Source organism: Chlamydomonas reinhardtii, chromosome 13, assembly GCF_000002595.2.
Source record: "Chlamydomonas reinhardtii strain CC-503 cw92 mt+ chromosome 13, whole genome shotgun sequence".
Lineage (NCBI taxonomy): Eukaryota > Viridiplantae > Chlorophyta > Chlorophyceae > Chlamydomonadales > Chlamydomonadaceae > Chlamydomonas > Chlamydomonas reinhardtii.
The window spans coordinates 4,997,594-5,025,302 of NC_057016.1; the positions used below are offsets into that span (position 1 = coordinate 4,997,594).

General features: G+C 67.2%; 2 protein-coding genes across 2 annotated transcripts; one reads left to right on the forward strand and one right to left on the reverse strand.

The window, feature by feature from the left end:
* The first annotated feature begins 102 nt into the window (after window positions 1-102).
* CHLRE_13g606700v5 (uncharacterized protein) lies at window positions 103-4,214 on the forward strand. Its single transcript, XM_043069891.1, has 4 exons — window positions 103-434; window positions 562-586; window positions 792-1,476; window positions 1,616-4,214. Exons 1-4 carry the CDS (start codon window positions 306-308, stop codon window positions 3,075-3,077), a joined length of 2,301 nt encoding a protein of 766 aa, XP_042917866.1. The 5' UTR covers window positions 103-305; the 3' UTR covers window positions 3,078-4,214.
* Window positions 4,215-4,218: 4 nt separating this feature from the next.
* CHLRE_13g606750v5 (uncharacterized protein) lies at window positions 4,219-27,412 on the reverse strand. The gene is made up of 43 exons (XM_043069892.1): window positions 27,173-27,412; window positions 26,338-26,853; window positions 25,914-26,143; window positions 25,410-25,664; window positions 24,606-25,171; window positions 23,446-24,448; window positions 23,181-23,351; window positions 22,446-22,904; window positions 22,182-22,347; window positions 21,685-21,862; window positions 21,439-21,590; window positions 21,168-21,314; window positions 20,585-20,998; window positions 20,285-20,363; window positions 19,872-20,139; window positions 19,407-19,740; window positions 19,085-19,244; window positions 18,640-18,934; window positions 18,273-18,480; window positions 17,733-18,076; window positions 17,233-17,539; window positions 16,881-17,096; window positions 16,317-16,683; window positions 16,078-16,165; window positions 15,793-15,900; window positions 15,497-15,626; window positions 15,203-15,312; window positions 14,918-15,100; window positions 14,744-14,813; window positions 14,481-14,600; window positions 14,223-14,354; window positions 13,863-13,991; window positions 13,466-13,668; window positions 13,082-13,235; window positions 12,711-12,911; window positions 10,030-12,540; window positions 9,540-9,895; window positions 9,100-9,407; window positions 7,800-8,954; window positions 7,472-7,688; window positions 7,193-7,337; window positions 6,781-7,072; window positions 4,219-6,653 (listed from the first exon to the last, which is right to left on the reverse strand). Exons 1-43 carry the CDS (start codon window positions 27,287-27,289, stop codon window positions 5,020-5,022), a joined length of 15,198 nt encoding a protein of 5,065 aa, XP_042917867.1. The 5' UTR covers window positions 27,290-27,412; the 3' UTR covers window positions 4,219-5,019.
* Between the last annotated feature and the right edge of the window lie 297 nt (window positions 27,413-27,709).

A 27,709-nucleotide genomic window follows, 5' to 3' on the forward strand; every position in this document is an offset into this window, starting at 1 on the left:
GACTGAGTCCAAAAGCATAAATCCTGTTCGCCTGGTACGCCAGCTGTAGACCATGAGTGAGTACATCTTTTGCCTGTTATAGCGCAGCAGTAGCTTTAACCACCTCTTTATGAGCGGCCAGGTGACGCCCGTTGAAGTGTGGAACAAAGAAGACACGGCAGTTGGATTGCGGCTGGATCCCGACTCGTGAGCTCGTCATGGCCGCCCGAACTCCCTTGACTGCAATAATGAACGGCCTTTCGTCAGAATAGTAGAGTGACTGCGACTTGAGCTGCAACACTAGGACCGCTGAAGGCAAAACAATAATGCCTCCAAGTGGTTTGGCTTCGTGGCTGGCCTGCTTCGGCCAGCCGACCAGTAGTCAGCCAAAAGCGCATTCCAGGGATCATCCGAGACATGCAGTAACGAAGGAGTTGCCGCCTGAGCGAGCACAGGTGCGTTTCACATCGCAAGTTTCCTTGTGTGCACAGTAGTTTCCTTGTGTGCATAAAGGGAGTGCAAACGCAACACCAGCAACAATGTGACCCACTCGGGATTAACAAGGGCCGCAAAATTTTGCAGATTCACGGTCAAGTCGCGACTTCAGGCGAGCGCTGCGTGAAAGCCATTCCTCTCATTTGTCCTGCTGGATAAGGGTTTTCCTGCGTTCATTTGCCGCGGGTGTAGTAGTCGTGGGTGGAGACTGGTGCGGGCGGGCCGACGTGTGCGAACCGGTCAGCTGCGCTCTAGCGCTCCGCTAGACGTGGCGCTGCAACCGTAGTTTGAGAAACACCCTGTCACTTATCATACAGGTCTCGCGGATTGTCAGGCTGGAACAACAGCCCCTGAGACTGACCCTTTGGGTTTCCACACCGTGGGCCCCGCCAGAGCCCGACCCGAGCCGCACCCGCAGAACGCGTGGTCGGTCTCCTTCAATGGTACATCGTACGGTGGCGCTTGCAAGCATGTAGCGCCTGGTGAGGACCGCAGCAGCGTTCAGCATGCCGGCGCGAGCGGCGAGCGCTCCAGCGCGCCCACCGAGCCGACAGCAGAGCGGGCGGCGGCGCTGCGCGCTGCGGCTGACACCGCCGCGGCGGGGGCTGTGCCCAAGCTCTCCGAACCTGGCGCCTACGTGCCTACGGCTGCAGCTGCAAAGGCCGAGCTCCCAGCCAGAGCCGCTGCAGTAGCAGCTGCTGCTGTGGCCTCCTGGCCATCGCGCGAGCAGGCGCCTCAGGCGGCAGCTCCGGCTGGGCGGCTCCCTGGGGAGCAGCCGCGCACGGCACAGGTCAGCGTGGAGATAGAGCCGCAGGAGGAGGCTGGCAGAATCAGCCGCTGGCTAGCAGCACAGCCTGCACATGGCATCCCGCCGCCGGCGGATGAAGCACCCGCCGCCTCGGCATATGCGACTGCCGGTGGGGACGGGCTGCAGAGGAAGCAGCGGAGCAAGCGAGTGGCGGAGGACGGAGGAGGGCCCCGCGGCGGGGATGAGGGCGAGAGGTGCGTTGTCACTGGAACCCGCAGTCACGGTGGCCGTCTTACGTAACGAATCGAGTTTAGTACCCCCGTTTCCCCCGCGGCCCCCTGCCACCTTCCTGCATTTTGCCACATTCCATTCCTCCCTGTCCCACGGCTGCAGCGTCCCACAAGACGAGGCGCTCGCTGCGGTTCTTGCGGCCGCCGAGCGCACTGACGCCTGGGTGGCCAGCACTTTGCCCTCCGCCCGCCACACCGCGTCTGGTGGATCCGACGTGCGCGGCGGCACAGCGCATCAGCAGCCCACCGCGCAGCACACGTCCAGCAAGCGCCTGCTCTCCACGCGGCCCTCCTCAAACCGCGTTTCCGGCGCCCTGGCCGCCGAACCGGCGCCCGCAGCGGCCATGGCTGCGGCGGCTCCAGTCCTGCGCATCTCGGCCAGCGGCCGCCACCTGCAACAGCAGCCGCAGCCGCAGCGCCAGTCCACCTCTGGCGCCCTCAACTCCGCGGCGGCCACCGGAGGCAGCAGCAGCAGTCGCCGGGCGCCGCTGACCAAGGGCCCCAGCATGCGTCATGACCTACTGGGCCTCGCGCTCACCGAGCTGCATGACATTCTGGAGGCCGCGCCGTCCGCAGCCCCGCACCCGGCACATGACGCCGGAGCCGATGTTGGAGCCGCAGCCGCGGCAGCACACCACGGCAACGGCCGTGCCAGCGACACCGGTCTGAGTGGCAGTGGTGCGCGCGGTGCTGTCAGCAACGACCCGCACGAGCTGGGCAGGGCGGTGCTGCAGGTGCTACACAAGATGCCCAGCAGCCGCCAGGCCATGGATGCGGCAGCGGCGCCGGCGCAAGCCAACCCCGTGCACAAGGCCCACAGCAGCCGCGCCATTGCCTCCAAGGCCCACAGCGCCAAAGCCATGCTGGCCATGACGCCCAGCGCCCGAGACTTCGCGCCGCACCCCAGCGGAGGCGGCGCACAGCCCGCCGCCGGTGCGTCTGGGGCACCCGGTGCGACCCGGACAGCGCCGGCCGCGGCCTCAGCGGCGGGCGTGGTGCAGCCGGTTGAAGCCCACAGTTCCGCGGCGGTCCACGCTGGGGCAGCGGCGGCACCCATCGGGGTTGTGCTGGAAGACGACGACGGTGAGCAGCAGGCGTCGGGCGCCCCGGCCCGCACGGCTCCGCCACCTCGGAAGGCGGCGACTTTCCGCAAGACCCACTCACAGGCGCGCCGCCCGGACGCCGCCGGCCGCAGCAGCAGCCACAAGGACCTGAGTCGGCGCGTGGCCCCCCGCGCTGACGAGCTGGACACCACCAACCGCGGGCTGCTGGATGGCGAGGACGCCGCGGCGGGCCGCACGCTAGTGCGAGTCATGAAGCGCTTCAGCGAGTCGGGGCCCGAGGCGGCGGCGCAGTACGTGGCTGGCGGCGGCGCCACATCCTCTGCAGCTGCCGCGCCGCGGATCAAGGACGTGGCGGCGCAGCGGTGCTTGCAGGAGGGCATGCTGCTGTCAGCCGCCCTGCGCCTCAACAGCCAGCGGCACCCGCAGGAGCAGGTGCAGCACAAGCAGCAATCTCTGCAGGAGCGGCCGTTGCGCAAGACGGTGTCAACGCGGCAGCATTAGGTGTGGTGTGTACCATATCAGGGAGGTGGCGGATGGGTTGTTGCTTCCAAGCGCACGCTCACCGGGACCGGCGGCCAGGCACCAGTGCTATGATAAGGGCCACCCCAGTAGTAGTCCAGCAGTTGTTCAGGGACGAGGTGCTTGACTGCGCATTGGCATGGTTGTGACTGCAGCATTGTCAGGGTGCTGCAGTACATGTCCAGAACTGCGGGTTCGTAAGTTAACACACCGCGCCCGTTATCACCTTACTTGACGTATTTCAAAGACTTTGTGCGTCGCTTGGGAACGCGGCCACTGTGGAAAGGGTGTCGGCTACCGCTCCGCCGGGGCAACATGCCCCCCGTGGAGCTGGCACACAGCAGCGAGTGTATCAGCGATGGTCCACTGGCGAGGGTGCTGTCATTATGTGTTGGGCAGTCGGCAGGCCAAGATAATAGCGTTTGTGTGTCGTTGCTTGCTTGAGTAGTCGTCTGATGGCAAACACAGGTGGTGGTGAGGGTATTTTGGCAGGCACCGTGGGCTGGCATGGCAATTAATCCGATGAGTTGTTGTTGTGGCAGGGTTGCTTTTTCCATTGCTTCTCCGCGAGCGCCACGTAATATTACTTGCTATCCCTATTGCGGCGGCGGCAGCGGCGGCGGTGCCGGCGGCAGCAGCGGGGGCGCGTGCGCGCATTTTGGTAGCGGAGGGGGCGGGAAAGGCCAGGTGCAGGAGGAGAGCGCAGCACCGCCCAAGAAGCAGCGCAAGCGCGCAGGCTGACGAGCCGGCTGGTGTCTAGGTAGCGGTCCGCGGTGGGGCTGGCAGGGCATGCGTAGCGGCATGACAAATAGTGCGGCTGTTGACAACTGTGCTGCGTCTGGCTGCGGTTAGCTCTGCTGTGGCATCGCGATTGCTAGGCACCGGGTTTGGCTATGTGCCTGTGGAAACCGACCCCGGCTATGTCCGGGCGATGAGGTTGTTCGGCCTCAGACTGTGGAGGGGCTCAGCCTCTTTTCCCGTGACTGGGGAACACTTGTCCATTGCTTCATCTAGACGTGCATTCATAGGCTGTTGCAAGTGATGTTGCTCCGCAGGGTTGCATTCCAGATGCAGTGTGCTAGTTCCTCACGTGCAGTTGCTTGCCTGTAGCGTACATGGGCCATCGCCTGGTATTTTACATTGCGTGCCACACGTGCCGCCGTCAGAAACCCCAGCCCCTGGAGTGGGCATTGTCTGTCCGTGGCTGTGTGCCAGGCTGTCTGGGCATTGTCTGTCCGTGGTTGTGTGCCAGGCTGTCTCGCCTCGCTCTAACGACTCGCATGCCTTCTGCCCCCGGCCGGGGTCTGGCCTCAACTCTTCGTGAGCCCAGACGCCGTGCGCCTGCCCTATGACTCGGCAGCTGCTACAGACCGTGCCAGTTGCGACCACCATGCCAGCCTCCACTGTGTGTGCATGTTTGTGTGTGTGTGTGTGTGTGTGTGTGTGTGTGTGTGTGTGTGTGTGTGTGTGTGTGTGTGTGTGGTGCTATCGCCTCGCCTCGCCGGGCGCCCGGATCGTGAGGATTGCGCATCAGCACACTCCCAGCCTGCCAGCCAGTCAGCGATGTCTCAATACGGTACAGCAACTTGAATTGAATGTCGGGGTCTGGGAACACGCTGCACACAACGGTGCTACCCCAGCCTGCCCCTTATCCTGTCCCATCGCACCCTATCCCGCACTGTCACTACCTACCACGTGTCAGTGCTCACATACATGAGGCATGTCGGCCAGCACCAGGGGCTTCTTGTCTGTAAGAGCAATGAGCGACACGGTCCTCCTTCCGCCACCCTCCTTTCCCGGCTGCGCATCACGCCGCACTCCGAAAGCAAACTGCATGTGTCTAAAACGTATAGCCACCTGCTGCCGCCATCTGCTCACGTCACATATGGGCTCATGGAGTCATGCGGGCTTGGCTCAAATAACATTAGCTCAAGCCCATCCGCTGCGCGGCCCTGGAAGGTGTGGCATTGGCACCCCGCAGCGCCTCATACACGTTGCTGCCGCGCCCACCGCCATAGCCACCGCCATATCCACCGGCGCCGCGGCCACCGCGGCCTCCACCGCCTCCAGGTCCACGGCCTGGCGGCCCGTAGGGACTCCCATGCGGCCCTGCGCTGTGACCCCGGCCCCGCCCGCCCCGGCCCCCGCCCCGGCCCCCGCCGTCATATCGGCCATGCCGCCGGCTCTGCTGCCACTCGTCGTCGTCCTCGTCATCGTCCTCCATCAGTGCGCCTTGCAGGATGGCGTCCGTGCCCGGCTCCCCTGCCGGAAAGCCCCCTGCGCCGCCCATAGCACCGAACTGCGCCGCCGCGCCCATGGCTGCAGCTGCAGCCACTCCTTGCATCCCTGCCGCCGCTCCTCCACCTGCAGCTCCGCTTGGGAAGTAGCCGATGCCGTACTGCTGCGGCATGAAGCCAGGCATGCCGCCTGGAGACACCATGGAAGCGTTCATGCCAGGCGACGGCGGCTGGTACTGCTGCTGCAAGTACGGCTGATACTGTTGCTGCTGCTGTTGCTGCTGCTGTTGCTGCATGTGCGGCAAGTATTGATACTGTTGCTGCTGCTGCTGCTGTTGCTGGAACTGCTGCTGCTGTTGGAACGGGAATCCAGCCTGCGCCGTAAAGTTGGGCGGCGCGAACCCGGACGCAGCATACCCGGCCGTTGAGCCAGCTGCAGCCGCGCCGTAACCAGGTGTTTGCGACAGGCCCGGAGGCAGGTCTGCGCCTATGCCACCCAGACCGCCATAGACTTGATTGTACCCCATCGTGTGAGCGGCCTGCGCGTGCGACTGGTTGCTGTAGGGACTAACTGCCTGGCCGCCGGCGCCCGCCTGGGCGGCAACAGCGTAGCTCTGCCCTTGCCCCTGTGACAGCTGCTGCAGCAGCGCCGAAGGCATTGGCGGCATCGGCGGCGGTGTGAATTGAATAACAGGCTTCTGCGCCGCCCATGCGGACCCCTGCTGCTGGTGTGTCGGTGAGCTGAAGGGCTGCTGCAGGCCAGGCCGAGTCCCCGGCGGCCCCTCTAACGCGGGCACGGCCTGCTTGGCCGGAGAGGCGGCGGCGGCGGCTGCATGCGCTGCCATGCCGTCAGCAGGTCTGACATCAAGGCCAGCCGCAAAGACTCCCACAGGCTGCTGCTCCTGCGCCTGCACCTGCTCCTGCGCCTGCTCCTGCTCTGGGACTTCACCGCTTGGCAACCGCAGCGCCTGCTCCTGCTCCTGCTCCTGGTGCTGGTCCTGCTCCTGTGGCTGCTGCAGCTGGGGCTGGGGCTGCTGCTTGGGCTGAATGGCTGCCAGCTGCTCGTCAGGGGGCAGCAGCGCCGTGCGGCGCGCAGCTGCGGCCAGTCCCTCCACGTGGACCCGCATCATGTCAACCCGCTGCACGGCCGCGTCAAGCGAGGTGTACTGCGGAAACATCCTCGATGCGAGGACACCCACGTCCCAGACGCGCTCCTCCACCAGCTGCCGCAGACTGGCCTCCAGCGCAGCACGGGCCTGCTCCACGCCGCGCAGAGCCAGGTCCGCCTCCGCCACGAGTCGGCCCTTGATCAGCGAAGCGTCTGCGAATACGTGACGTGCGGACAGTGAATACCTTACGCAACAAGCAGCCCAAAGTGCCCTGCTTTATCCCAGATAGTGCCCTGCTTGATCCCAGGTAAGTAGATGAGATGCGGGCTCCCGTCTCACCGCTGACGCCGAGCTGCTCCAAGCGGTCTAGGCTGGCACGCAGCTGGTCCATGTGCGCGGCGCTGCCGCCCAGCCGCGTCGGCAGGTCGCCGTTGTAGACGTCCCGGAAGGTTGTGAAGGAGTTGGCGGCCTCCAGGTGATCAACCGTGTTCTTGTGCGGTCGGAACTCCGCTGCTGCGCCCTTGAGCTTGCCCGCAGCCCGCTGCGCCATCTGCTGCTTCAGCTCCTCCGTCTGTTTGCGCAGCGTCTCGCCAGAGCACACCGGGCACCGGTCCAACTGGACAAACCGCGCCTGTGGCACGAAAGCAAGGAAGACAGGTTCAGCGTCACCGCCTCAAACACCACCGCAAAAACAGTGCCCCGGCCCCGGCTCGCGCCGGCCCCTATGCAGGACGCGCCTCCATGCACTCGCCTTCAGCACCGCCTCGATGTCCGCCATGTGCAGCGCCTGCTCGCCGAACTGGACCGCGGCGGCGCACCCCGCGGTGAAGCGCTCCCCGAAGTGCCGCGCGTCCAGGGCCTTGCGCGCGTTTGCAAGGCGCGCACGCACCCAGACCCTGCGTTGGGGGCGGTGCATCGCGGCTCAGCCCTTCAACAAGGCAACCAGGCGTGTACGGCGGGGTGGTCATGGTGCACCGCACCGTTACACGGCAAGTCGCTAATGGAGCACCGTGGTGGGAGAGGCACTCACCGGAAGCGTATGGAGCGGCGCAGGGTCTCCAGCGCGTTGGCCTGCAGCTGGCGCCGCCGCATTGCCTCCGCCGCCTCGATGCGCCGCTGCCTCCAGGCGCGCCACCGCTTTTGGATCACCGCCGCCGCGTGGCGCTGCCGCACGCGCTCGTCCTCCGTGGCCTGGAAGTCGCGGGCGGCCACACGCGCCACCGCGTCGCTGGCGGCCTTGACGCGGCCTGTGTCAAACAAACCAAAACACGTGAGCCGCGGTAGCGATGAACGCAGCACGGGCACCCAAATAATCCAGCGCCAGGCTACCAGCCCCCTGCCGCATCGGCTCTACCCACCTCCTATCCCCGCGTCCGCCGCCGCCTTGGGCAGCTGCATCTTGGCCTGCGCCGCCTGGAACAGCAGCGCCAGGGGGCCCTTGGGCGGCCGCGCGCCGCTGAGGCCCTCGTACTCGCGGTTGGCGTCCGGGCCCACCAGCCGCATGCCCGTGCTCAGGCGCGAGCTGGGGTAGCACACCCGCTGCGACAGCCGTGCCAGCGCGTCCGCAGCCTGCGCCACCGAGGCCAGGTCGGTCGCGCCGGTGGCCGGCTGGAAGCAGGCCGGCGCCACACGCGCCTGCAGCAGCGTGCATGCGTCCCGAAAGCCCGCGGAGGCCTCGGCCGGCCAGCCCCCGCGCAGCGGCGGCGGCTCCGGCACAGGGCCGCCGCCCGCCAGCTTCTGCTGCCGCTCCGCCGCCGCCTTCTGCTGCTGCCGCTGCGGCTTCACCACACTCTCTTGCAGCTCCAGCGAGACGTAGGCTGCGCCTGCCGCCAGCAGGACGCGCTGCGCAATCGCCCGCAAGCGCAGCCCGCTGGCTCCTGCGGACGGCGGTGCAACGGACGCACCCGAGCCCACGCCGGCCTCCGCTCCACCGCCGCGACTCTTGCCCTGCGCCCGGCGAGGCTGCGCCCCTGGGCCGCCGGGCTGCCTCAGCAGCTCGTGCGCCTCGCGCCGCCCCGGGGCGTCCAGCAGCGGCAGCACCTCTTGCTGCAACAACTCCAGCTCCGGAGGGGACGCAGCCGAGTCGCCGCCTGCGCCGCCCGCAGCGGGCGCAGCCGTGTCCTGCAGGCGCTGGTCAATGTGGGACGCCAGCAACAACGTCATCCGCGCGGCCAGACGCAGCTGACCCGCCACCTCCTTGCGCGCCGTCACCGCCCGCGCCTTAGCCTCTGCCACCTCCTTGGGCGACGGGCCACGGCCTCGGCCCCAGCCCCAGCCGCTGCCACCGCCGCCGCCTGCTCCTTCGCCCACGGCCGGGCCCCGGAAGCCCAGCTCTCGCGCCCAGGTGTCCGCCACGCCGTTCAGGCCCGCCTGAGGGTCACTGACGCGCGGCAGCCCCGAGAGGGTGCCCGCCACGTTGCCGGGCAGCAGCGCGTTGTCGCAGGCCGCCAGCAGCAGCTGCCCCACCGTCACCTCCACCAGCTCGGCGTAGGCCTCAAGCGGCAGCGACAGGCCTGCATGCGTCGGGCAATGCCGTGTTGACAAGTAAGTGTGGAACCAAGCTTTCCAAGACAACCCCACGGGCTCAAAATCGGCCACGGCCTAACATCGCCTGGTATGCAAGGATGGATGTGCGGTACACAAAGCGTGCAGACTCACCCACGGGCCCGGCTGCTGCCGCTGCACCGCTTCCGGGCTTGCTGCCGCCGGCAGCTGCACCAGCCGGCGCCTGCGCGCCTTCCGCCGCAGCGTCAGTGGGCGTCACCGCCGCCAGCCCGTCTCTCCGGGCGCACCACGCCAGGTAGTAGAGCAGGTCCCCCACGGCGCGGAGCGGGGAGCTGTCCATGGCGCGGAAGGCGGACACCAGCAGCGCCTCCGCCGGCCCCGTCTTCTTGTCGTCATGCACCAGCCGCTCCGGGGGCACGTCTCCGGTCGCCTTCGCACTGCTGTCCTTGATCAACCACAGCCTGTCGCGCACGTGGGCATAGTACACATAAAAATTGGTGCTCACTGTCTGTTTTCATGGCGTTCGTGGTACGTCATCTGCAGGACGTACGGTCTTTCTGTACCCGGGCAGCCGGCCTGCATGCGTCACCCACTTGGAGGCGCGGTCCTCGCTGTCGGGTGCCACCAGCATCATCGTGCGGCACGCCAGGTACGACACGGCAGGCGCCAGCGGCATGCGCAGTTCCAGCGGCATGCACCTGACCAGCAGGTGCTCCGCCCAGTCCGCCAGCTCGCGGTGCGGGAAGCCGTCACGCGCCAGCAACTCTAGCAGATCGCCCATGACCCGCCGAGGCGGCCCGCCGCCGCCGCCAGGCCTGCGCTGCGGCTGCGGCCGCGGCTGCAGCAGCTCTGCGAGCAGCTCGGGCGCAGCCGCAGGCGGCAGCGAGGCCGCGACCAGAGCAGCCGCCAAGTAGCGCAGCTGCGCATCTAGGCACTTGCGGAGGCTCGCCTGCGGACATGCACAGAGCAGACGGTGTGATGTCCTGGTCAGGTCTTCAAACACACAAGCTGTGAACGCGCACAAACAGAAGCCCTCTACGGTTCCATATTCGGCGTGCATACCGTGCCCCGCAGGCGCCTTACCGCCGCGGCCATTGAGAAGGCCTGCCCAACGCTGCCGACCATCATCTTGGCCAGGTGCACCGCCCGGGCAGCGCACACCAGCGGCCGCAGCCGGTCCAGGACCACCTCACAGCTGAGCGGCGCCGCGGCCTCCGCCGGCTGCTCCTGCTTGCCGGCATCACCCTCCGTGCCCTCCTCCGCAGCCTTGCCGCCGGCGCCCGCGGGCAGGGCGGGCTGAGGCGGCGGCGCAGGGTGCAAGTAGGCAGCCAGGGCGCCGCGTGCCGCCAGGTGTGCCAGGCAGGCAGCCCGGATAGTCAGGCTCCGAGCCGCGACCGCCGCGACGGCGGCACGCGGCAGCGGCATCTGACTGGCACCAGCACCCGCCGCCTCCACGGCTGCCGCCATGGCTCCACCTTCGCCCAGGGCCATGGCGGTCTGGTGGCAACGCAGCAGCAGGTGCGAGGTGGGTGCGAGCGCGGGCACCTCCGGATCCCACACCATCGCCGTTGCGGCCGCGCCCTTGGCAGCCACCGCCGCCCAGCTCGACTGCCCAGACGTCTTTTCCTTCTCCTTGCCATCCTGTCCGGAGCCGGCTGCTGCCTTGGGCCCAGCCGCGCGCCGCACCGCATCCGTGTTCTGCTGCCCCAGCGCCGCCCACCAGCTGTGGCTGGCGTTGCGCGCCGACAGCTTCGCCTCAGTCGGCCGCGACAGGCCCGGCAGCAGCAGCAGCCCCTCCAGCGCCGACAGCGCCTCCTGCTGCGGCTTGCTCAATGAAGAGGCGGCGCCGGCGCGCGACCTTTCGCCGCCGCCACCGGCGCGGCCCACCAGTCCACCGCCTGGGCGGAGAGAGACGTTGCTACCCGCACTGCTGCCTAGCCCCACGCTGAGCGCATCACACGCGGTCTGCGTGGTCCGCATCAGCTTGAGCGCCGCCTCCGGCACCACGAGGCTCCGGGCCAGGGCCTGCTTGGCTGCGGCCGTGCGAGACGAAGCCGCGGCCGCCACTGTGGCGCTGTCACCGGCGCGCTCTGCGCCTCGCTGCATAGCCTGCAGCAGCGCCTGCTCGAAGTCTGCCAGCTGCCCTGCGGCCGTGTGGCTTGCGACTGCCGCGTCGGGGGCGGCCCGCAGCAGCAGCTCAGCCGCCTCCATGAAGCCCGGCCACTGGTCACAGCGCAGGAAGCACTCAACCGCCGTCAAGAGCAGCGGCCGGGCCTCAAGCCATGCGGCATCGCGCAATGCCGCGTTGGTGGCCACCGCCGCTGCCGCCGCCTGCTGCTCCTTGCTGTCACCTGCAGCGCCTTTGGCGCCCCCGGCAGCGGCTGCGGCCCATGGCTCCAGCAGCAAGCGCGCCTCCAGCAGCAGCACGTGGCCGCGGATGGGCAGCATGCGCTTGGTGAGACCGGCGCCCTCCTCACCTTCCTTGCCGCCCTCCTCCGACTTCGCCTGCCGCGCCATCCAAGCCTCCAGCGCTCGCCGCAGCTGCGTCGCCTCCGCTGCCTTGGTCTGCGCCGCGACGAGCCGGTGCAGCACAGCCAGCGCGTTGGCCTCCAGCACCTGCTTCTGACGCCGCTCATGCTCCTGCCGCAGCTGCAGCTCATACAGCTGCTGCTGCCGCGCCGCCCGGGTCAGCCGGTCGCCGCCGCCGCCCGCGCCCCCGGCCTCGGCCGCCTCCATGCCCCCCGAGGAGGCGGGCAGCGGCTCCAGGCAGCGCAGCACCAGGCGCACCGCCCGCCGCGTGTCGCCGTGCTCCAGCAGCACCTGCGCCGCGCCCAGCGGGTCCACCGCGCTGCGGGCCCGCGCCCGCGCCCGCCAGTAGCCGAGCGTCTCCAGCAATGTGTCCCGCTCCTGCGGCATGGGCACCAGCCGCGCCACGGCGCCCGCCCGCCGCAGCGAGCCGCGCGAGTGCAGCGCGATGGCGGCCGCCCTCAGCGCCTGGCCGTAGCCCTGCCAGCGCCTCGCCAGCATGGCGTGCAGCCGCGGCGCCAGCGGCGCAAACAGTGCCAGCGGCCCCGTCCGCTCCTGCGCCTCTAGCTCGCGCTGCTGCTGCTCATCCTCCTCCACGTCCTCCGCCGCATCCTCCGCCGCATCCTCCGCCGCATCATCATCGTCCTCCGAGTCAATGCCGGCTGCTGCTGCAAGCGGAGCATGCGCGCCTGTGGCGCTACCCTTGCTGCCGCCGAAGCCAGGCGGCGCGAGCAGCGCCAGCACGGCCGTGCTGTTGCCCGCGAACTGGAACTGCTCCACTGCTTTGGCCAGCCACGGCACCGCCGCCTGGTGCGCCTGCGCCTCCCGCTGCGCCGCCAGCTCCGCCTCCGTCATCAGCAGCCGCTGCATGCTGCCCGCCGCCGCCGCGTCCTCCTCCGCGGCGCGGGCGCGCGCCGCCGCCAGCTCGGCCGCCGCCATGTGCACGCAGCACTCGGCAGCGGCGGCGTACTCCTTGGCGTCCACCAGCAGGCGCAGCGCCGCTGCCACGGCGCGCTGCGTGCCCAGCTTGAACTTGAGCTGCGCAGCCTCAATGCTCTTGCCGCAACCCTGGGCATGCAACCAAGTGGGGAAGCAGGAGCAAGGGCGATCACGAACGCTTCAAAACATTGCTCCAACAAGTTTGAGCATTATACAGTCGGATAAGAGCATGGTACGGTATCAAAGCCTGCTGTCGCCCTTGACCACAGTCCGTGCGAACCAGCATGCCTTCACCCTACCTCCAGGAACTTGCTGGCCTCGCGCACCCAGCGCCGCAGCTCCTCCGGCTCCACAGGGTCCGGCGACTCGCCGCAGCGGGCGGTGGCCGCCAGCAGCTGCAGCGCCGCCGCCGCCAGCAGCCGCCGCTTGTCGACGTCCGGCATGGACTCCTGGCCGGCGCGCTGGCGCTTGAGCAGTGCGTCCGCCACCTCGGCGCGCACCTGGAGCGGGCCGTGTCAGAGGGCGGCACGTGTGGTGTGTAAGGCCACACATGCAGCTGCAGCAAGGCACGCTGTCGGACAAATGGCTGGATTGCAGACAGCAGTGATGGCATCTATGTGACAACGCTTGCCCGCCCCCCCCCGGTCAGCTACAGCGTGCGCCCCCCTACCTGGTCCTCCGCCTGCAGGAAGGCCTTGCGCGCCATGGCGTAGTTGCGGTTGCCCATGAGGTTGCGCGCGCGCTTGGCCCACTCGTGCCGGCTGCTGGTGGCCTTCTGCGTCAGCCCGAACTTGGCGGCGTCCGCGCCGTCCTCCAGCAGCGACCTGCGGGCGCGGGGTAGACGTCCATGCAAGATGGGGTGATAAATCAGCAGTTGCATCAAGTGTGCCCAGCACGATCAGTACGATCAGTGGGGGCGATAAGAGCCATGCGGCTGTGATGAGGCAGGTCAGTTAACATGCATTGAAAGCAGGTAGACTTCTGTAACCTTTATTGTGTAGGTCCTGGCGATGGGAACTGCCGAGCCAGGACATAAAAGCCGTGCGTGTCTCACTTGTGCACGGTGCGCGCCATGCCCAGGCTCTGCAGCAGGTGGTAGAAGGGCGCGCGCTTGGCGGCGTTGCGGTCGAAGATGACCACGTTGTTCTTGGCGCGCGTGATGGCGGTGTACAGGTGCTTGAGCTCCTCGGCCAGCACCACGTGCGTGCCCTCGTTCAACTCCAGAGGCCGCACCGCGCCCGGGTCCGTCGGGGCGACCTGTGCCGTGCAAGCACACATGCCGGGGTGGTAACCGTCCATGACAGACGGAGTGCATACATAACACTACATGTTTCCAGGGGTGCGCAACTAGGCCTTGGGAGGCAAAGCGCCGAATATCAAAGTACGATACCGACAGCCTGCCCCAAGCCCCCGCCGCACTCCTCTGCCGCTGCCCCTGGCGCCGCCCCCACCTGCTGCAGGCCGTACTGGAAGCCGTCCAGCCCCTTGCCGCCCCGCTCCTGCAGCTCGGCCAGGTAGGAGCACAGCACGCGCCACTCGGCGGTGGCCTGGCTGTCCGCAAAGAAGTCCACCAGGAACACCTGCAGGGGGGGAGGGGAGGGGGTGGGGGGTCGCCATTCACGGAGATCGGAGTGAATTGCATACCGGTAGCTTGGAGAGGAGCCAGATGCCATACCAACACACCCGTGCACAAACAAACATGGGGGCATGCAACGGCCCAGGCAACGTGATTACGTCACGTCGTCCGACAGCCACTTGAGCCCAGCCCCCAGCTGCATGGGACGGTACGGCGCACGGCGAACAGCGCTCACATCGTCGAACTCCAGCCCCTTGGCCTGCGGCACGGTCATGATGATGGCGTTGCTGTCCCGGATCTCCTCCGGCAGCTGGTCCACCGCCGCCATGCTGCGGACCAGGATCACCTGGTGCGCGCCGAACTCCACCTGCGGCGGAGCGGCGCGGCGGCGGGAGCTCAAACACTGGCATGCGCGGAGCAGTAATCGTACGTGTCAAGGCGTTGGAGTGAAAGCAAGGGTGCGGGTGTTTGCCCAAAGGTTGCACGCACGCACCTGCGACGTCTTCTTGTCGGAGCCACTGAGCAGGTAGGTGAGGTCGTCGGCGGAGATGCTGCCGAGCAGCAGCGGGTGAGGGCCCGGGAACTGCGCGCTCTCGCGCTCCAGCTTGTCAATCTGCAACGTGAGGATACCAGTAGGCAGTAGCTTGTCAAAACAAGTCCAGTCGCTGGTGTCCATGTGCATCAGCAGCTCCCATGCCTCAGCCGGGGCGGATCTGGGGCCGCCTGCGGCAGATGCCACCACCGCCCACCGCGCACCTGCAGTGGGAAGTAGCGCCTCAGCGCCTCCACCACCACCGCCGCCACGTCCAGCACGCCCTGGTGCGTCCTGTTGGAGCGGGAACGAGTCAAACAAGAGCACAGCATCAGGGACACGTTGCAAAAGCAAGACGCCCTCGATACGGTGCCCTCAGCTGCAGCCCCATGCCCCACCGGTAGTTCATGGTCAGCTGGAGGACGGGAGGCGTGGCGATGGTCATTCCGTGGCCGCGCCGCGCCAGCGCCTTGCCCACCGACTCCTCGTCCGCCGCCTCCGCCGCCAGCCGCCGCGCCGCCGCCTCCTGGCGCCGCGTGTTCTCCTCGTGGAACAGCGTGCGCGTGTCAGCAAAGCGGAACCTGGTAAACACAGCCATGGCACGCAGCGTTGTGTCATGTTACAGGGCCAACCCGCCTTCATCTGCTGCCCGACTTGTCCCCGCCAGACCACGTCACGCGCACCCGATGCCTCGCGCAATGGTCTGCGCCGTGTCGCCGCAGTAGAAGAGGCTGTTGGGGTCGGCGGCCACCACCATGTCCAGCAGCAGCTCGCCCTGGGTGAAGTCCTGGACCTGGCGCGGCAAAGTGTGGGCGGCGGGAGGGCGGGGGCCCGGCAGGATTGCAGATAGAGTCAGTCCTGCAAGCTGACACAGGCGGAGACAACAGGGAGTGCAACAGTTCGCGCTACGGACAGCGACGGCCATCAAGCAGCGCTTGCGCTCTTGCGCGTTGCGCGCTGCCTGCCGGCGGTCTCACCTCGTCACGATACAGCGCGTGCACGGGCGTGCCGGCGTAGCCCCCGGGCGTGGTGGTCATCTCGCGGTAGATGTGGCCCACCAGGTCCAACATGTCGTAGCGCCACTCCTGTCGCTTCAGCCGCTCGTACCTGCACGCAGATTGCAGGCGCGCACACAGTGTGGCACAGCCTAGTACCGCAGGCGCAGGTTGACAGTTGCGAGCGAGCGAGAGCAAACGCCCTTGGTGCACAGACAGGGGTGGCTGGCGGGTGCACGCTGGCTAAGCCACGGCAGGTCAGGTGGGAGGCCGCTCACTTCTCGAAGATGGGCCACACCACGTCGCCGCGCATGTCGGCGCTGAAGTTGGCGGCGCGCTTGCGGCCCAGCGCCATGTACTGCTCGCGGCTGAGGTGGCCGTCGGGACTGTGCAGGTAGGGGGCGGCGGGGGGAGGCCACAGGCAGGGAGAGGTCAGAGAGGCAGGTGAGAGAGACGTGCGTGCCAGTCCAGGTATGCGGTGGCTACATCAGGTTCCGAGGGAAGTCATCGCAAATGCTGGCGGCTGCGCCATGCCGCACGCCCAACCCTGCCGCACGCCTCACCTGGAGATGGCTTCTGCGCTGCCCTTGATGTAGCTCACAATCTCCTGGTACACGCGCCCGGGCGCCACCTGGTTGCGCTGCTCGGGGGCTGCAGGGCGCAGGGCGCAGGTGCAGGTGGAGGGGCACGGTCAGGGGCAGTGCTGTGCGACTGTTATGCTCTTTGGTTGGGGCAGGGCAAGCCACATCGCCCGCTGTGTGCTGTCCATGCCAAAGCATCTGGGACCACTGCATGCACTCACTTGTGATCTTGGGCCACATGGCACTGACGAAGTGCTGGTACGTCACCTCGCGGTTCAGCCGCGCGCGACCCGCCACGCCCAGCCCGTAGCCGTCCGCCGCGCCGCCCGCCTCCGCTCCCTCCATGTCCATCAGCAGCCGCGCGCGCGCCGCCTCCTCCCGCCGCGCCGCGTCCGCCGCCGCCACCTCCTCCTCAAACAGCGCCGCGCCGCCCTCCTGGCCGCCGCCATCCTCGTCCGGCCCGCCGCGCTGCCGCTCCTGGTCCGCGGCGGCGCCGTCCTCCTCGTCCTCCTCGTCACTCAGGTCCTCGTTCAGGGCCACCACCAGCGCCGCGCCGTCGGGGTCCGCTTCCTCGCCGTCGCCCGCCACCTACGCGACCAACGCCAACCGTTGTACGGCAACACCAGATACTATCACTACCAGCAGTTTGACGGTACATCTGGGCAATACACATCCGCTGTCATAGTAGGTGGAGCGAGCACGCCTTGTCAGCCAGCCAGCCGGCAGTGATGCCGCTGTCTCACGTTTCCGGTCCTTTCCTGGCAACAATGAATCCCAGCCCCCACCTGAATGATGGAGCCGTTGGCGGCGCGCGGGAAGAAGGGGCGCTCGGTGGTGCCGTCCAGCATGCGCAGGTAGGTGCGGCTGGACAGGAAGAGCGGGAAGGCCTCGGGCGGCACGTCCTTGAAGGTGTGATAGGTGGTGTTGAAGGCCGCGGAGGCGCGCTCCCACTCGTGGTCGCGCAGTGCGGCGCGCTGCAGCTTGCGGAAGGCGCGGGCCACCTGCCAGCACATGTGCAAGGAAATGAAGAAGGCGGTGCGGCAGTCAGTGGCCAACATGGCAAAGTGGCAAGCGGTCTCAGACCGCAGGTGGTCTGCGCGGCCCCGCCTGTCGTCGCTGCCGTGGCTGCTCCCGCACCTGCTCCCGCAGCGTGGCCGACGCGGTGACGAACACGGTGTGCGGCGTCTCGTGCGCGCGGCTGAGGTAGGGCGCCAGCCAGGCGGTCCACAGGCGGAACACGGCGCATGTGGTCTTGCCGGTGCCGCTGCGGCCCAGCAGGATGATGGAGGAGGGCGGGCTGGGCACCATGGTGATGAGGTCGCGCTCCTGCGGGCTCAGCTTGAACATGAAGTCCACCTGCGCCTCCGCCAGCCCCGACATGACCGCCTTCACCAGCAGCCCGTCCACCGTGTAGAACTTGAGCGTGGTGTACGTGTCGTCGGCCCTGCGCGACAAGGGGTGGAGGGAGGGCGGGACAGGAGCGACACGTGGTGCTGCGTGACTGGCGTGCGAGCCAGTTGCATACATGATGGTGGTGGCGCATACGGTAGTTGGATACCCGCTATGGTATATGCAAGGCCCGCCAACGCGAGTGCCGCGCATGGGCATACGAGGCGCTCGGGGGGTGGGCGACTCACCAGCTTGCGGGCGGGTAGTGCTCCCGCAGCACCATCACCTGGCCCTGCTCCTGCCCCTTGCTGCCGCCCGCATCCCCAGCGCCGCTGCCGTCCACCAGCCCCGCCTCCTTGTAAAACCGCGGCAGGCGAGTCCGGGTGCGGTCGCCGCCCGCAGCCACGACGCCGGCTGCCGCCGCCTTGGCGCCGGCCGCCTTCTTTGTGCCGGCCGCGGTCGCGGCCGCTGCCGGCCCCTCCTGCTCCAGCGGCTGCAGCTTCTTGCGCAGCCGCATGCGCAGTGAGTTGGTGAAGGAGCGCTGCACGCGCTGAATCATCACCTCGTACTCCTTGTGGTTCAGCGTGATGCACTGCGGCCAGGCCAGGAATGGAATGGCGATTTCATACACACAGCCCAGGATGCTACGGTATGTAACGGTACGTTTAGGCGGCGTGCTACGTGCAGTGACAATTGGGCGCTGCATTTGCGGTAACCTCTATAGCCTACAGGCAGCAACCAACACGGCAGGCCGGCCCCCGGCAGCTCCCACCCAGCAGCAGACCCACCCAGACTCTGATAATCTCGCAGAAGGTGCCCTTGCTGTCGTGGTCGTCCACCGCCACCTCGAACAGGATGCGGCCGCCCTTTGTGAGCTTGAGCCGCCACAGCTCCTGCGGCATGAGCAGTGGGTCGTCGCTGGTGATGCGCTTGGCGCCGCGGCAGCGCGGCCACAGCCCCTGCCCGATGACGCGCAGCCGGGCCATCACCAGCTTCCTGTGGGGGAAGCAATGGGGAGGCAGGAGCCAGGAGGCGGCAGGCGTGGTGAGCATGTGGCAGGTCAGGTTCGCCGCTGGTGTGCCGGAAGGTTCCAGGTTCCGGTCTACATGCCCCAGCCCGCCCCGCCCGCCCCGCCCTGCCGCCCCGCAGCCGCACCTCCACTGGTCGTTCAGCGTGCCCCAGCCCGCGATGGCCTCCTTGGTGATGAGCAGCGGCCAGGCCAGGTTGCGCAGCGGGTGGTTGTCGAAGTCGGTCGCAGCCGCCACCGCCTGGGCCGCGCCGCCGTTCGCGGCCGCGCTGCCGCTGCTGCTGGCGGAGGCGGCGGCCGCTGAGGCAGCCGCGGCGTCACCGGCCACTCCCCGCATGGCGGCCGCGTTGGCATCCTCGTCCTCCAACAGCTCCTCACCGGGCGGCGGCGCGTCGTCCTCGCTGTACTCGGCGCCGTCGTCCCCTGTATCATTTTGAGCGAGACACACACAGCACGCAAACCCTCGTTCAATCAGCGCGAGCCTGGTGGTGAGATCTACAGCCGCAGCCTCACGTGTTTTAAGCATGAGTCCTGCTTGGCAGCACGCAGGAACGTCGGCACAGGCTCCCTCACCGTTCTCCTGTTCGTCGTCCTCCTCCCGCAGCTCCTCCACCACCGCCCGGAGCCGCGACAGGCCGTCATCGCCGCCGTCGCCGCCGCCACCATCCTCGCCGCCGCCGGCTCCTTGAGCCCCTGCTGCCCGCTTGCCGCGAAGCAGCGTACCGGGCAGGGCCTGCACGGCACCGTACACCAAAGCGGTGCAACTTCAATGACCCCGAGCTAAGTCTGGTACCCGTGCTGCGTAGTTACAGCCCGCCTTCTGATGTGCAGGAAGCCGGCAGTGGCACGCCCAGGCGCCTCACACAACCAGCGCGGCCCAAAGTAGGTTGCGCACCTTGGCCAGCCGCGTGGCTAGCTGCAGCGCCGACTCCTCCGGCACGCCCACCAGTTGCGCCAGCGGAGCGGAGGCCAGGGCCTCGTCGTCCGCCAGCAGCGCCTTCAGCTGCTCCGCCGGGCTCAGCACGGCCACAGCCGGGGCCGCAGCCGCACCCGGGGCCTCCGGGGCAGCAGCCGCGGCGGCCGTGCCCGCGTCAGCGGCCGGCTGCTCAGCCACGGCGGCGCCCGCCTTGCTGTCTGCTTTGCCGCTGGAGTTGCCTGTGGCCTTTCCGCCGGCCTTGGCTGCGGCCTCCTGGTTCTTCAGCTTGGCGTTCACGCGCTGCTTGAGGGCCCTGCTCAAGGTAGCAGATATGGCACGGACATGAGTGCGCTCCTATACCAAGTCTCACGGGCGCAGGAACAAAGCCCCACTTCTGAACTTTGAATCCCAGGAAATCGCATCGCGCACGCAATTGTTTCTCACTGTATCTCTGTCTTCAACGCCGGCTTGATCTTGGCGGCTGCCAGGTCTTCTGGCATGCGCTTCTTGGTGTTGGTTGCGGTCGCCAGCGCCAGGCGCTCCGGATCAATCAGCAGCGGCGGCAGCGCCGACGCCGCAGCTGCCGAGCCCTTGCCGCCGCCCGCCGCAATCCCCTCCGCACGGCCCCACATGAAGAGGCGCCACAGCGCCAGCACGCGGCTCTCGCCGTAACCGGCGCTGCCCATGGCGACGTAGTGCAGCACCGTGTTGCCTGCACGTTTAGGTAGCACAAGGGAAAATGGTCAGTTGTAGCCGAGTGTGCGTTGCGCAGGTTGCAGAGGGCAGTCATAGGATGCCCGTAGTTTACATGGAACAATCACAAGAAGCCGCGGCATGCGGCTCTGCGTGTCACGCACCGTTGTCGTCCTTCCTGCTCCAGTCCGCCCCCGCCTCCAGAAGCAGAAGCGCCATGTCCAAGTCGCCGATGAAACAGGCCTGTATGTGATCACACACACACACACATACACATATATACACACATATACACTGTCTTTGCGCAACGTTTTCCTTGTGCTCTTTAACACATATACACGTGCAGATCCGGACAGGATGAAGCGCAATCGCATCAGGCAAAGAGCAAAAGCAACCATGAATGACGCAGCAAGCGCTCCATGTGTGGGAGGGCCGCTAACTCGTTGCATGACACACACACCTACCTTGTGGAGCAGGGTGCTGCCCTTGGAGAGCTCAGACATGATGCCGTACGACGGCAGGCGCTCATGCGGCGAAGCCAGCCCGCGCTGCAGCATCTCGCGCAGCAGGGGCAGCGTCAGCCACGCCGGCGCCAAACTGCCGCTGCCCTCCTTTGCGGCTATGGCCTTGGCGTGATCCTGGGCAGCGGCTGACTCCGGAACCAGTGACCACACCGACAGCTGCGACCGAGGCGGGTGTGTGCCCTTCGGCCCCGTCCACGTGCTGCTGCCGCTGCCGCCTTCGCCCGCGGGCTTGAAGGGGTCGGTGGTGCCTGGCACGCGCCAGTCGGCGCCACCTGCCGTGCGGCACACCTCCAGCAGCAGCGCCACGAGGCTGGCTGTCAGCACGCCTGGCGACACGCCGCCCGCACCCATCTCCTGTACACATGCAGCAGGAAGCGCAGTCGCGGACGTCAGGAGCCACCGGACGGCATGATGCAGATACCTTACATTAACCTCAGCACCCCCACAGCGGCGCGGCATGAAGTTTGCCGGTACGCGGGCTGTGAGACGGTCGGTGCCCGACGGGCTTGGTCTGCTCCCGCACCTTGATCACTGGCCACAGCGTCGTGTCCGCGTGCTGCAGCAGCCAGGCCCGCACACGTGCGCACCCGTCCGGCCCTAGCTCGCGCTGCAGCGCCGCACCACTCCACAGGGGCTTCCAACTGCTGATGATCGCCTCCAGCACAGCGTCCTGTGAGAGCATGCGTACGGCGCACGCAGCGCGGGGCGGAGCTGGAGCGTGGTGCGGGCACAAAGTAGCTTGCAGGCAGTAGAGTACGGTACAGGCACGCAGGTAAACATGTCGGTGCGCTCACATGCGGGTTGGGCTTCTTGGCGTCGCCCTGCGCCTGACCGTTGCTGCCCTGCTTCTTCCGCCGCTCCTCCTCCGCCTCCTGCAGCTGCAGCGTCCGTGACAGGACCGACTGGTGTGTGCCCCGCGGCGCGTCCGTAGAGCCGGCCGCGCCGCCTGCAATCACAGGAAGCACGACCAGACACCGCGTGTGAGGAGCCGTAGACGTACGCCAGTGATACTACGACTTTGAAATCACTCATCTGTTTACCTTTCTTTGACTTGCTCGCGCCCTTGTTTGGCAGGTCGTGCAGCAGGGAGGGGTCGGCACCTGCCGCCAGCAGCAGGTCCACGATGCGGGTGTAGCCCAGCTCCGCCGCGAGCATGAGGGGTGTGGCGCCGTCGCTGTCGTATGTGGTGTCCAGCTTCTTGAGGATGTCGGGCGCGGACTGCAAATGAAGTGAAAGGAGGAGCGCGACGAGCTCAAGGGCATTGACGAGTGCTCCAACCCGTCAGCGCAAGGAGACATAAGCACCATGTGTTACGGTTCGTTGACAGGGTGCGAGTAACCCCAGGTAGGAACACGCGGCATTCTGGGCGCTGACAAGTGCTCCAACCACAAGGGCAATAAGGGCGATAAGAAATGCGAACTAACAGCATAATGCGGTCGTCACGGCCACAGCTGTGCGGCAAGGGTACGACAGGCCTTGCGGGTGCGATGGTGGGTTTGACCGGCCCCCACCCCATCTACCACGTACGGCTACTCACGTGCTTAATGATTGCCTCCACGGCCTCGGCGCTCTTGCGCGTCACCGCCAGGTGTAGCGGCGTATCGCTGTATCCGCCCGCGCCCTCCTCCGTGCAGCTGACCAGCGGGCTCGCGCCCCGCTGCCGCAGCCACGTCACTGCCGGGATGTCGCCCACGCGCACCGCCCTGCACACATGCACATGCACACCGCAACAGGCGGGTGTTTGTGGCTGCGGATGCGTCCAGACCAGGCCAGACCAGGACTAGACCAGACCAGCACGCACCTGTACAGCGGTGTGATGCCGCCCGCCACTTGCTCCAGCAGCCGGGAGATTAACACGCCCTCATCCGTGAACAGCAGCGCGCTGAGCCGCCGGTCCGTGGCCACCGTTGCCACCCCATCCCACGGCCGCCGCCCGTACTGCACCAGCACGTGCAGCGGCGGCAGGCCCTCGAAGGCGGGCAGCTCCACCTTGGGGTCCACCTTGGCCCGCAGCGTCGACAGCACCCGGGCGTCATTGCTGCAGTGCGGCAGCAGCGCCCACCAGCCGAAGGCGGTGGCGCTCACTTGGCGGCGGCGCCAGCCCTGCGGCGCGGCCGGATCGGGCAGCTGCAGCTCCGCCGTGAGGGTCTCCCTGGCGGCGCCGCCCTTCTCCTTGGAGCGGTAGGCGAGGCTCATGCGGAAGATGTAGTCGGTGTCGTTCAGCGGCAGCTTGCGGGTCAGGGCCAGGCACACCGGGCTCCTGCGAGCGTGCGGCGTAGCAAAAATCACAGCATGGTGATACCGGCAAACTAGGCAGAGGCAGCAGCGGACGCGAACCGCGCGCGCAGCGGAGCGCCTGCAGCAGCGCGCTTGTTGGCCGCTCGGTAACCCAAGCGCCGCGCGCCTAGCGCGCGCAAGCCAGCACCTAGCCTGATGCCACGCCCCAGTTAGAGCACATGCAAAGCGTGCGACCCAGCCGCATGCAGCTGGTGCAACCCATCAGGATCCACAACTCCTCCATCGCTGCCCTCCTCACTTGTTGGCGTACAGCAGCACGTAGCTGTGCTTCTCCACCAGGCCCGCCGCCAAGTCGCTGGCGACGGCGCCGCCCTTCTCCAGCAGCATCTCAAACAGGCTGGGTGACGGCTGGTCGGCCGGCACAGAGGCGTCACGCAGGATCTCCGGCCACCATGGAATGCCGCAGGGGCTGCGGGTAGAGGAAACACGAGGTAAACCCTATGAGCTCGGTGCTCCAGTGCGCACGGTGGCAGAGGCAGGTGGGGGCGGCATGCGGCACTCACATGTTTATTATGCGTAGCTCCTGCAGCATGGAGAGCGACATGTGGCCCAGCACCGCCCTCCAGGTGCACTTGCGCAGCGCGGCAAGCAGTTCCGCCAGCAGCCCCGCCTGCGGGGCAGACTCCGCCGCGGCCCGCGCCGCGTTCTCCGCAGCCCAAAGCGGGTCATCCTTGATCGTCAGCGGCGTCAGGTCTCCGACCTTCTGCTTCGCGCTATGGGTGGCCGCAAAGCATGGAGCCTGGATTGCTTTTTCCACAGGTAGCGGAGGCGTGCACGCCGCGGTCTCCTTGTTGAGCCGCTTCACGACGTCTGCCACCTTGCCCGCGGCGTTCGCGTCCACCGCCGCCGTCAGCTCCGCCAGCAGTGCCCTCAGCACTTGCGCGCCGGCCGGCTGCGGCGGCGGCGCTAACGGCTTGGCGGCGGCTGCTGCCGCTGCTGCTGCAACTGCTTTGGCGGGCTGCGCGGTGGCCGGTTTGGCCGGGGTCGTTGCCGCCGCGGGGGCCGCTACTACCGTTTTGGCGGCAGCCGCGCCGGCGGAGCCCGCCGCTCTCTTGGCGGCGAGCGCCTGCGCACCAGCACTTGCACCTGTAGCGCTGGCTGCGGGTGCTTTGCCTGCCGCACTGGCAGCGGCCTGAGCTGTGCCGGAAGACCCTGTTGCGCCGCCAGCCAGGAAGCCGCGTGCAAGGCCGCCGCTGGCTGGCTTGGCCTGTGCCTGCTGCTGCTGCTGCTGCTGCTGCTGCTGCTGCTGCTGCTGCGATTGTCGTGCCTGCTGCCCCTGTTGCTGCATCGCATTCTGCTGCTGGCCTTGGGGCTTGCTTGCGGCTGCGGGTTGGGGAGCAGGCCCAGCGGCCTTGCCCCCCGCGCCCGCTGCAGCGCCCGTGCTGGCTCCGCCCCCGCCAAGGAAGCCGCGCGCGAAGCCGCTGCTGGCCGCCGCTGCGCCGTTGCTCTGCTTGCCTGCCGTTTGCTGTTTCAAAGCAGCCTTGGAGTTGGGTGGCTGCTTTTGCTCTGCGATGCATGCAGAGATGGATACATACCAACAGTCATCGTGTCAAATGCGAGGACGAGTACGAAGATACTTAAACAAAACAACAGGCGCGACAGCCACCCTGTGTTTGAGACCAGAAGTACGGCGTGGCACCACCGCTCCCAGCAAGTAACTCACGCAGCAGCAGCCCCAGCAAGTCTTCGGAGCCCGAGCTGTCGCCGTCGCCATCCGAGGAGTTGTCATCCAGCAGCGCGGGCGGCCCCTCTTCATCATCGTCGTCGTCTTGCTGCGGCTGCTGCCGCTGGCGCGCGCCGCGCTGCCCGGCGGCAACAGCGCCACCGATAGCCGCGGCCACAGCGGCGCTGGCGACTGTCGTCTTGACCGCGGCTGCCACAGGGCCCTTCTGCACCGAGGAAGCGGAGGAGGCGGCGCCGCTGCGTGCGCCCGACGGCAACTGGAGCTGCTGCGTGTGTGGCTGCTTTGCCACTGAGCTGCTGGAGGCAGTGCTGCCAGCCGCCGGCGCCGTGGCCGGCTGGCTGTGCACCTTGACATGCCCGGAAGCGCTGCTTGCTGCTGCATGCGGTGGTGGTGGCGGCGGCGGCGCCCCTGTCCGTACGCCGGTGAAGGTCCGCGAGATGCCGGGGATCTCCAGGGCCGGCAGCTGGATGTAGCCGGACGCCGGCGGCGGCACCGGCTCCGGCACCGCCTCGTAGGAGGCGGACGCGGGCCGCTTGCGGTCATAGCTGTGCATGGGGAGCCGCGGCGGCATCAAGCGGGCGAGCACGTACCGTAATCAGTGACGCCCAAACGATTATGGTAGTCACAGAGTCATGACGTGATGTCAGCACTCAGCAGCCATCTCAGCGCCCACGCGCCAACTCTGTAACCCGAGACCTCAATCCCGCATGCCTCCAAATCCACGCCCCCGCAGCCCGCACACATGCTGCTGACCGGCCCCGGCCCCAGGTCCCCCAAGCTCACATGCCCTGCAGCACCGAGGCGCAGGTGAGGAAGTAGGCCTGGCTGAAGCCCAGGTTGCGCGCCACCAGGCAGCCCTCGTCGTCCGCCAGCGCCTCGCACACCTCCACCGCGCGCAGGTGCGCCGCGTGCCCCGGCGCCGTGTGCAGCCAGGTGATGGGTGACACCTCGCGCAGCAGCCGAGCCACGAAGCCGCGCGGCTCCTGGCCGGCTAGCAGCACCGTCTCCAGCGGCGTGGACAGGATGCCCGGCGCCTTCCTGTAGGTGTCGTGAATTTGTGCGGTTGGGTGTGTGCATGGGAAAGCATGCACGCGCATGTAAGGCAAGGCAAGGCCAGATCAGTTGCGGTTGCACCGCAGCAGCCCGTGAGCGGGCACGAGGCTCAGTTTGAAGCAGGGCACTGGATGTGCCAGCAGGCGTCAGAAAGACTCGGAATGTTGTACTCGTTCACCGGAAACATCAGTGCTGCCTGCCACACGTCGCCCAGCCCCGATCCCTGCCGCTCACATGTCCACGACGGCGGCGGGCCGCGCGGCACAGATGGCTCGCAGCACCTCCAGCCCGGTGGTGGCTGCCTGCGCGAGGCCCGCCTTGTGCCACTCCAGCAGCATCAGAGCGGCCTGGTGCAGTAGCCCGCAGTACACGGCCTGGCCGGTGGCCTGTTGGTGGGAGGCCGTGGGGTACTGCCGGTGCAGGAGGGTCCAGTCGCCGAAGGGCTGGGCCAGCGGCAGCAGGGCCTGCGGGCAGCGCGCAGCGATGTAGGCGCAGCAAATGTAGACGCAGCAGGTGTGTGCGGCTCGTGGAATGAAAGATGAAGTGGTCCTCGCTGGAATGCAGCAAGCCCTGCGGCTACCGATTGCCCCGCCCCCGAGCCATGTATGCCTCCAGACTTCATTCACCCACAGACCCTCCCCTCACCCCAGCAGCTCACCTTCAGGCAGGGCAGGCTGGGGTACTCGGCGGTGGCGGCGGCGATCAGGTCGGCCACCTGGTTGCGCGACAGGCCGTAGTGCGGCGCCGGCCCGCGGGCTAGCAGCTCGCCAGCCTTGCTCCCCACCTTGACCGCATCACCCGACCGCGCCGCCACCAGTGCCTCCTTGTAAATCTTATGAACTTCCACGGGGCTCAGGCGCGGCAGGGGAAGCGGAGGAGGCGGGGGAGGCGGGGTCTGGGACGTGGGAGAAGACGCGGCCTCGGGCTGCGGTGATGTCGGAAAGGCTCCACCGCCGTTCTGGGAGACTGCCGACCCATGACTGTTGCTGCCACCGTAGGCTCCGCCTGGGGCGCACAGCTCATGCTCGCTGTGCGCGAACTTGCAGCGGGCGCCAAAGCTGCAGGCGCCCACTTGGTGCCATTTGCAGAGCTGCCTTTTCTGCAGCGACTGAGCAGGTTGACCTGCAAGCTTTGGTGTGGTCCTTACTGGCGCGACCACCAAGCCAGTCGCAACCTGCAAGCCAGACATCCAGGGCGCCAACATCGGGGTGATGCCGGGGGACCAGGGGCGGGGGCGGGGTTTCGCCAGGGCGACAGGGAATGTCTGGCGACATCACCTTTGGACATGACATTGCAACGTGCTTTGCTGCGCAGGGACGATCGTGTAGCCGTAGCTAAGCCCCCGACATAGGCTACACACAGCACCGTGCGTGTAGTATCTCCAAGCCGTTCGTGGCAACGAGACTTCTGGAAATGCAAGTGGGGCTTTTCACCCAGCTCCCGTAAACCTTTCATAATTACGAGGTAATATCGATTTCTCATCTGTATCTTACCTGTTCGCCCCGAGATCGTAGCTCGTGCGCTCCGTGCGCAAACTGGCAAGCGTCTCCATACTTGCAGCTCCCTCCCTCCCAGTTTACACATAATACCGTCTTATATCTAGCACTCATGATAATACAACGCCTACACGAACCCCTGAGGCTTAAGAGCCTGAAGTGGGGCCGTGTACTTCCCCTTCAAGCGACTCCTGCATAACCCGTTCAGTTTGCTTCATCGTGGCAGTGTTGAATGTGAGTTTAATTATTAAGCAGCCCTGGCTGGCTAGGCCGACCAATGCCCTCGCCGGCGGCCACGCAGCACGCCTGATCTGACCCCACCCATGCGACCCGTGACGTGCACGCAAGCGGCCTTTCTTGCACGCGCACGACGACTTCCTGCAGACATACGTCTGCATCAGTATTAATCACGGTTTCGCAACGAGCCGGGAGAGACTCGGTACGCGTTACATCGGGATGGCGGGGGATCGGCGAAGGAATGCAGGGCCATTCAGGGACCTGTTCCTCTCAAGGGCGGCTACTTCCCGGAGCTGG

What these genes read in the sequence shown, in the direction of transcription:
- CHLRE_13g606750v5 (XM_043069892.1), bottom strand. Translation starts at nt 27,289, where the DNA reads ATGAGTGCTAGATATAAGACGGTATTATGTGTAAACTGGGAGGGAGGG. An exon ending in CCAAGAAGCCCAACCCGCAT is followed by an intron (nt 21,315 to 21,438) that starts GTGAGCGCACCG and finishes ATGCTCTCACAG; the next exon opens with GACGCTGTGCTGGAGGCGAT. An exon ending in CGCCGCTCCATACGCTTCCG is followed by an intron (nt 7,338 to 7,471) that starts GTGAGTGCCTCT and finishes CCCCCAACGCAG; the next exon opens with GGTCTGGGTGCGTGCGCGCC.
- CHLRE_13g606700v5 (XM_043069891.1), top strand. Translation starts at nt 306, where the DNA reads ATGCCTCCAAGTGGTTTGGCTTCGTGGCTGGCCTGCTTCGGCCAGCCG. An exon ending in CGGTCAAGTCGCGACTTCAG is followed by an intron (nt 587 to 791) that starts GCGAGCGCTGCG and finishes CTTATCATACAG; the next exon opens with GTCTCGCGGATTGTCAGGCT. An exon ending in GGCGGGGATGAGGGCGAGAG is followed by an intron (nt 1,477 to 1,615) that starts GTGCGTTGTCAC and finishes CCACGGCTGCAG; the next exon opens with CGTCCCACAAGACGAGGCGC.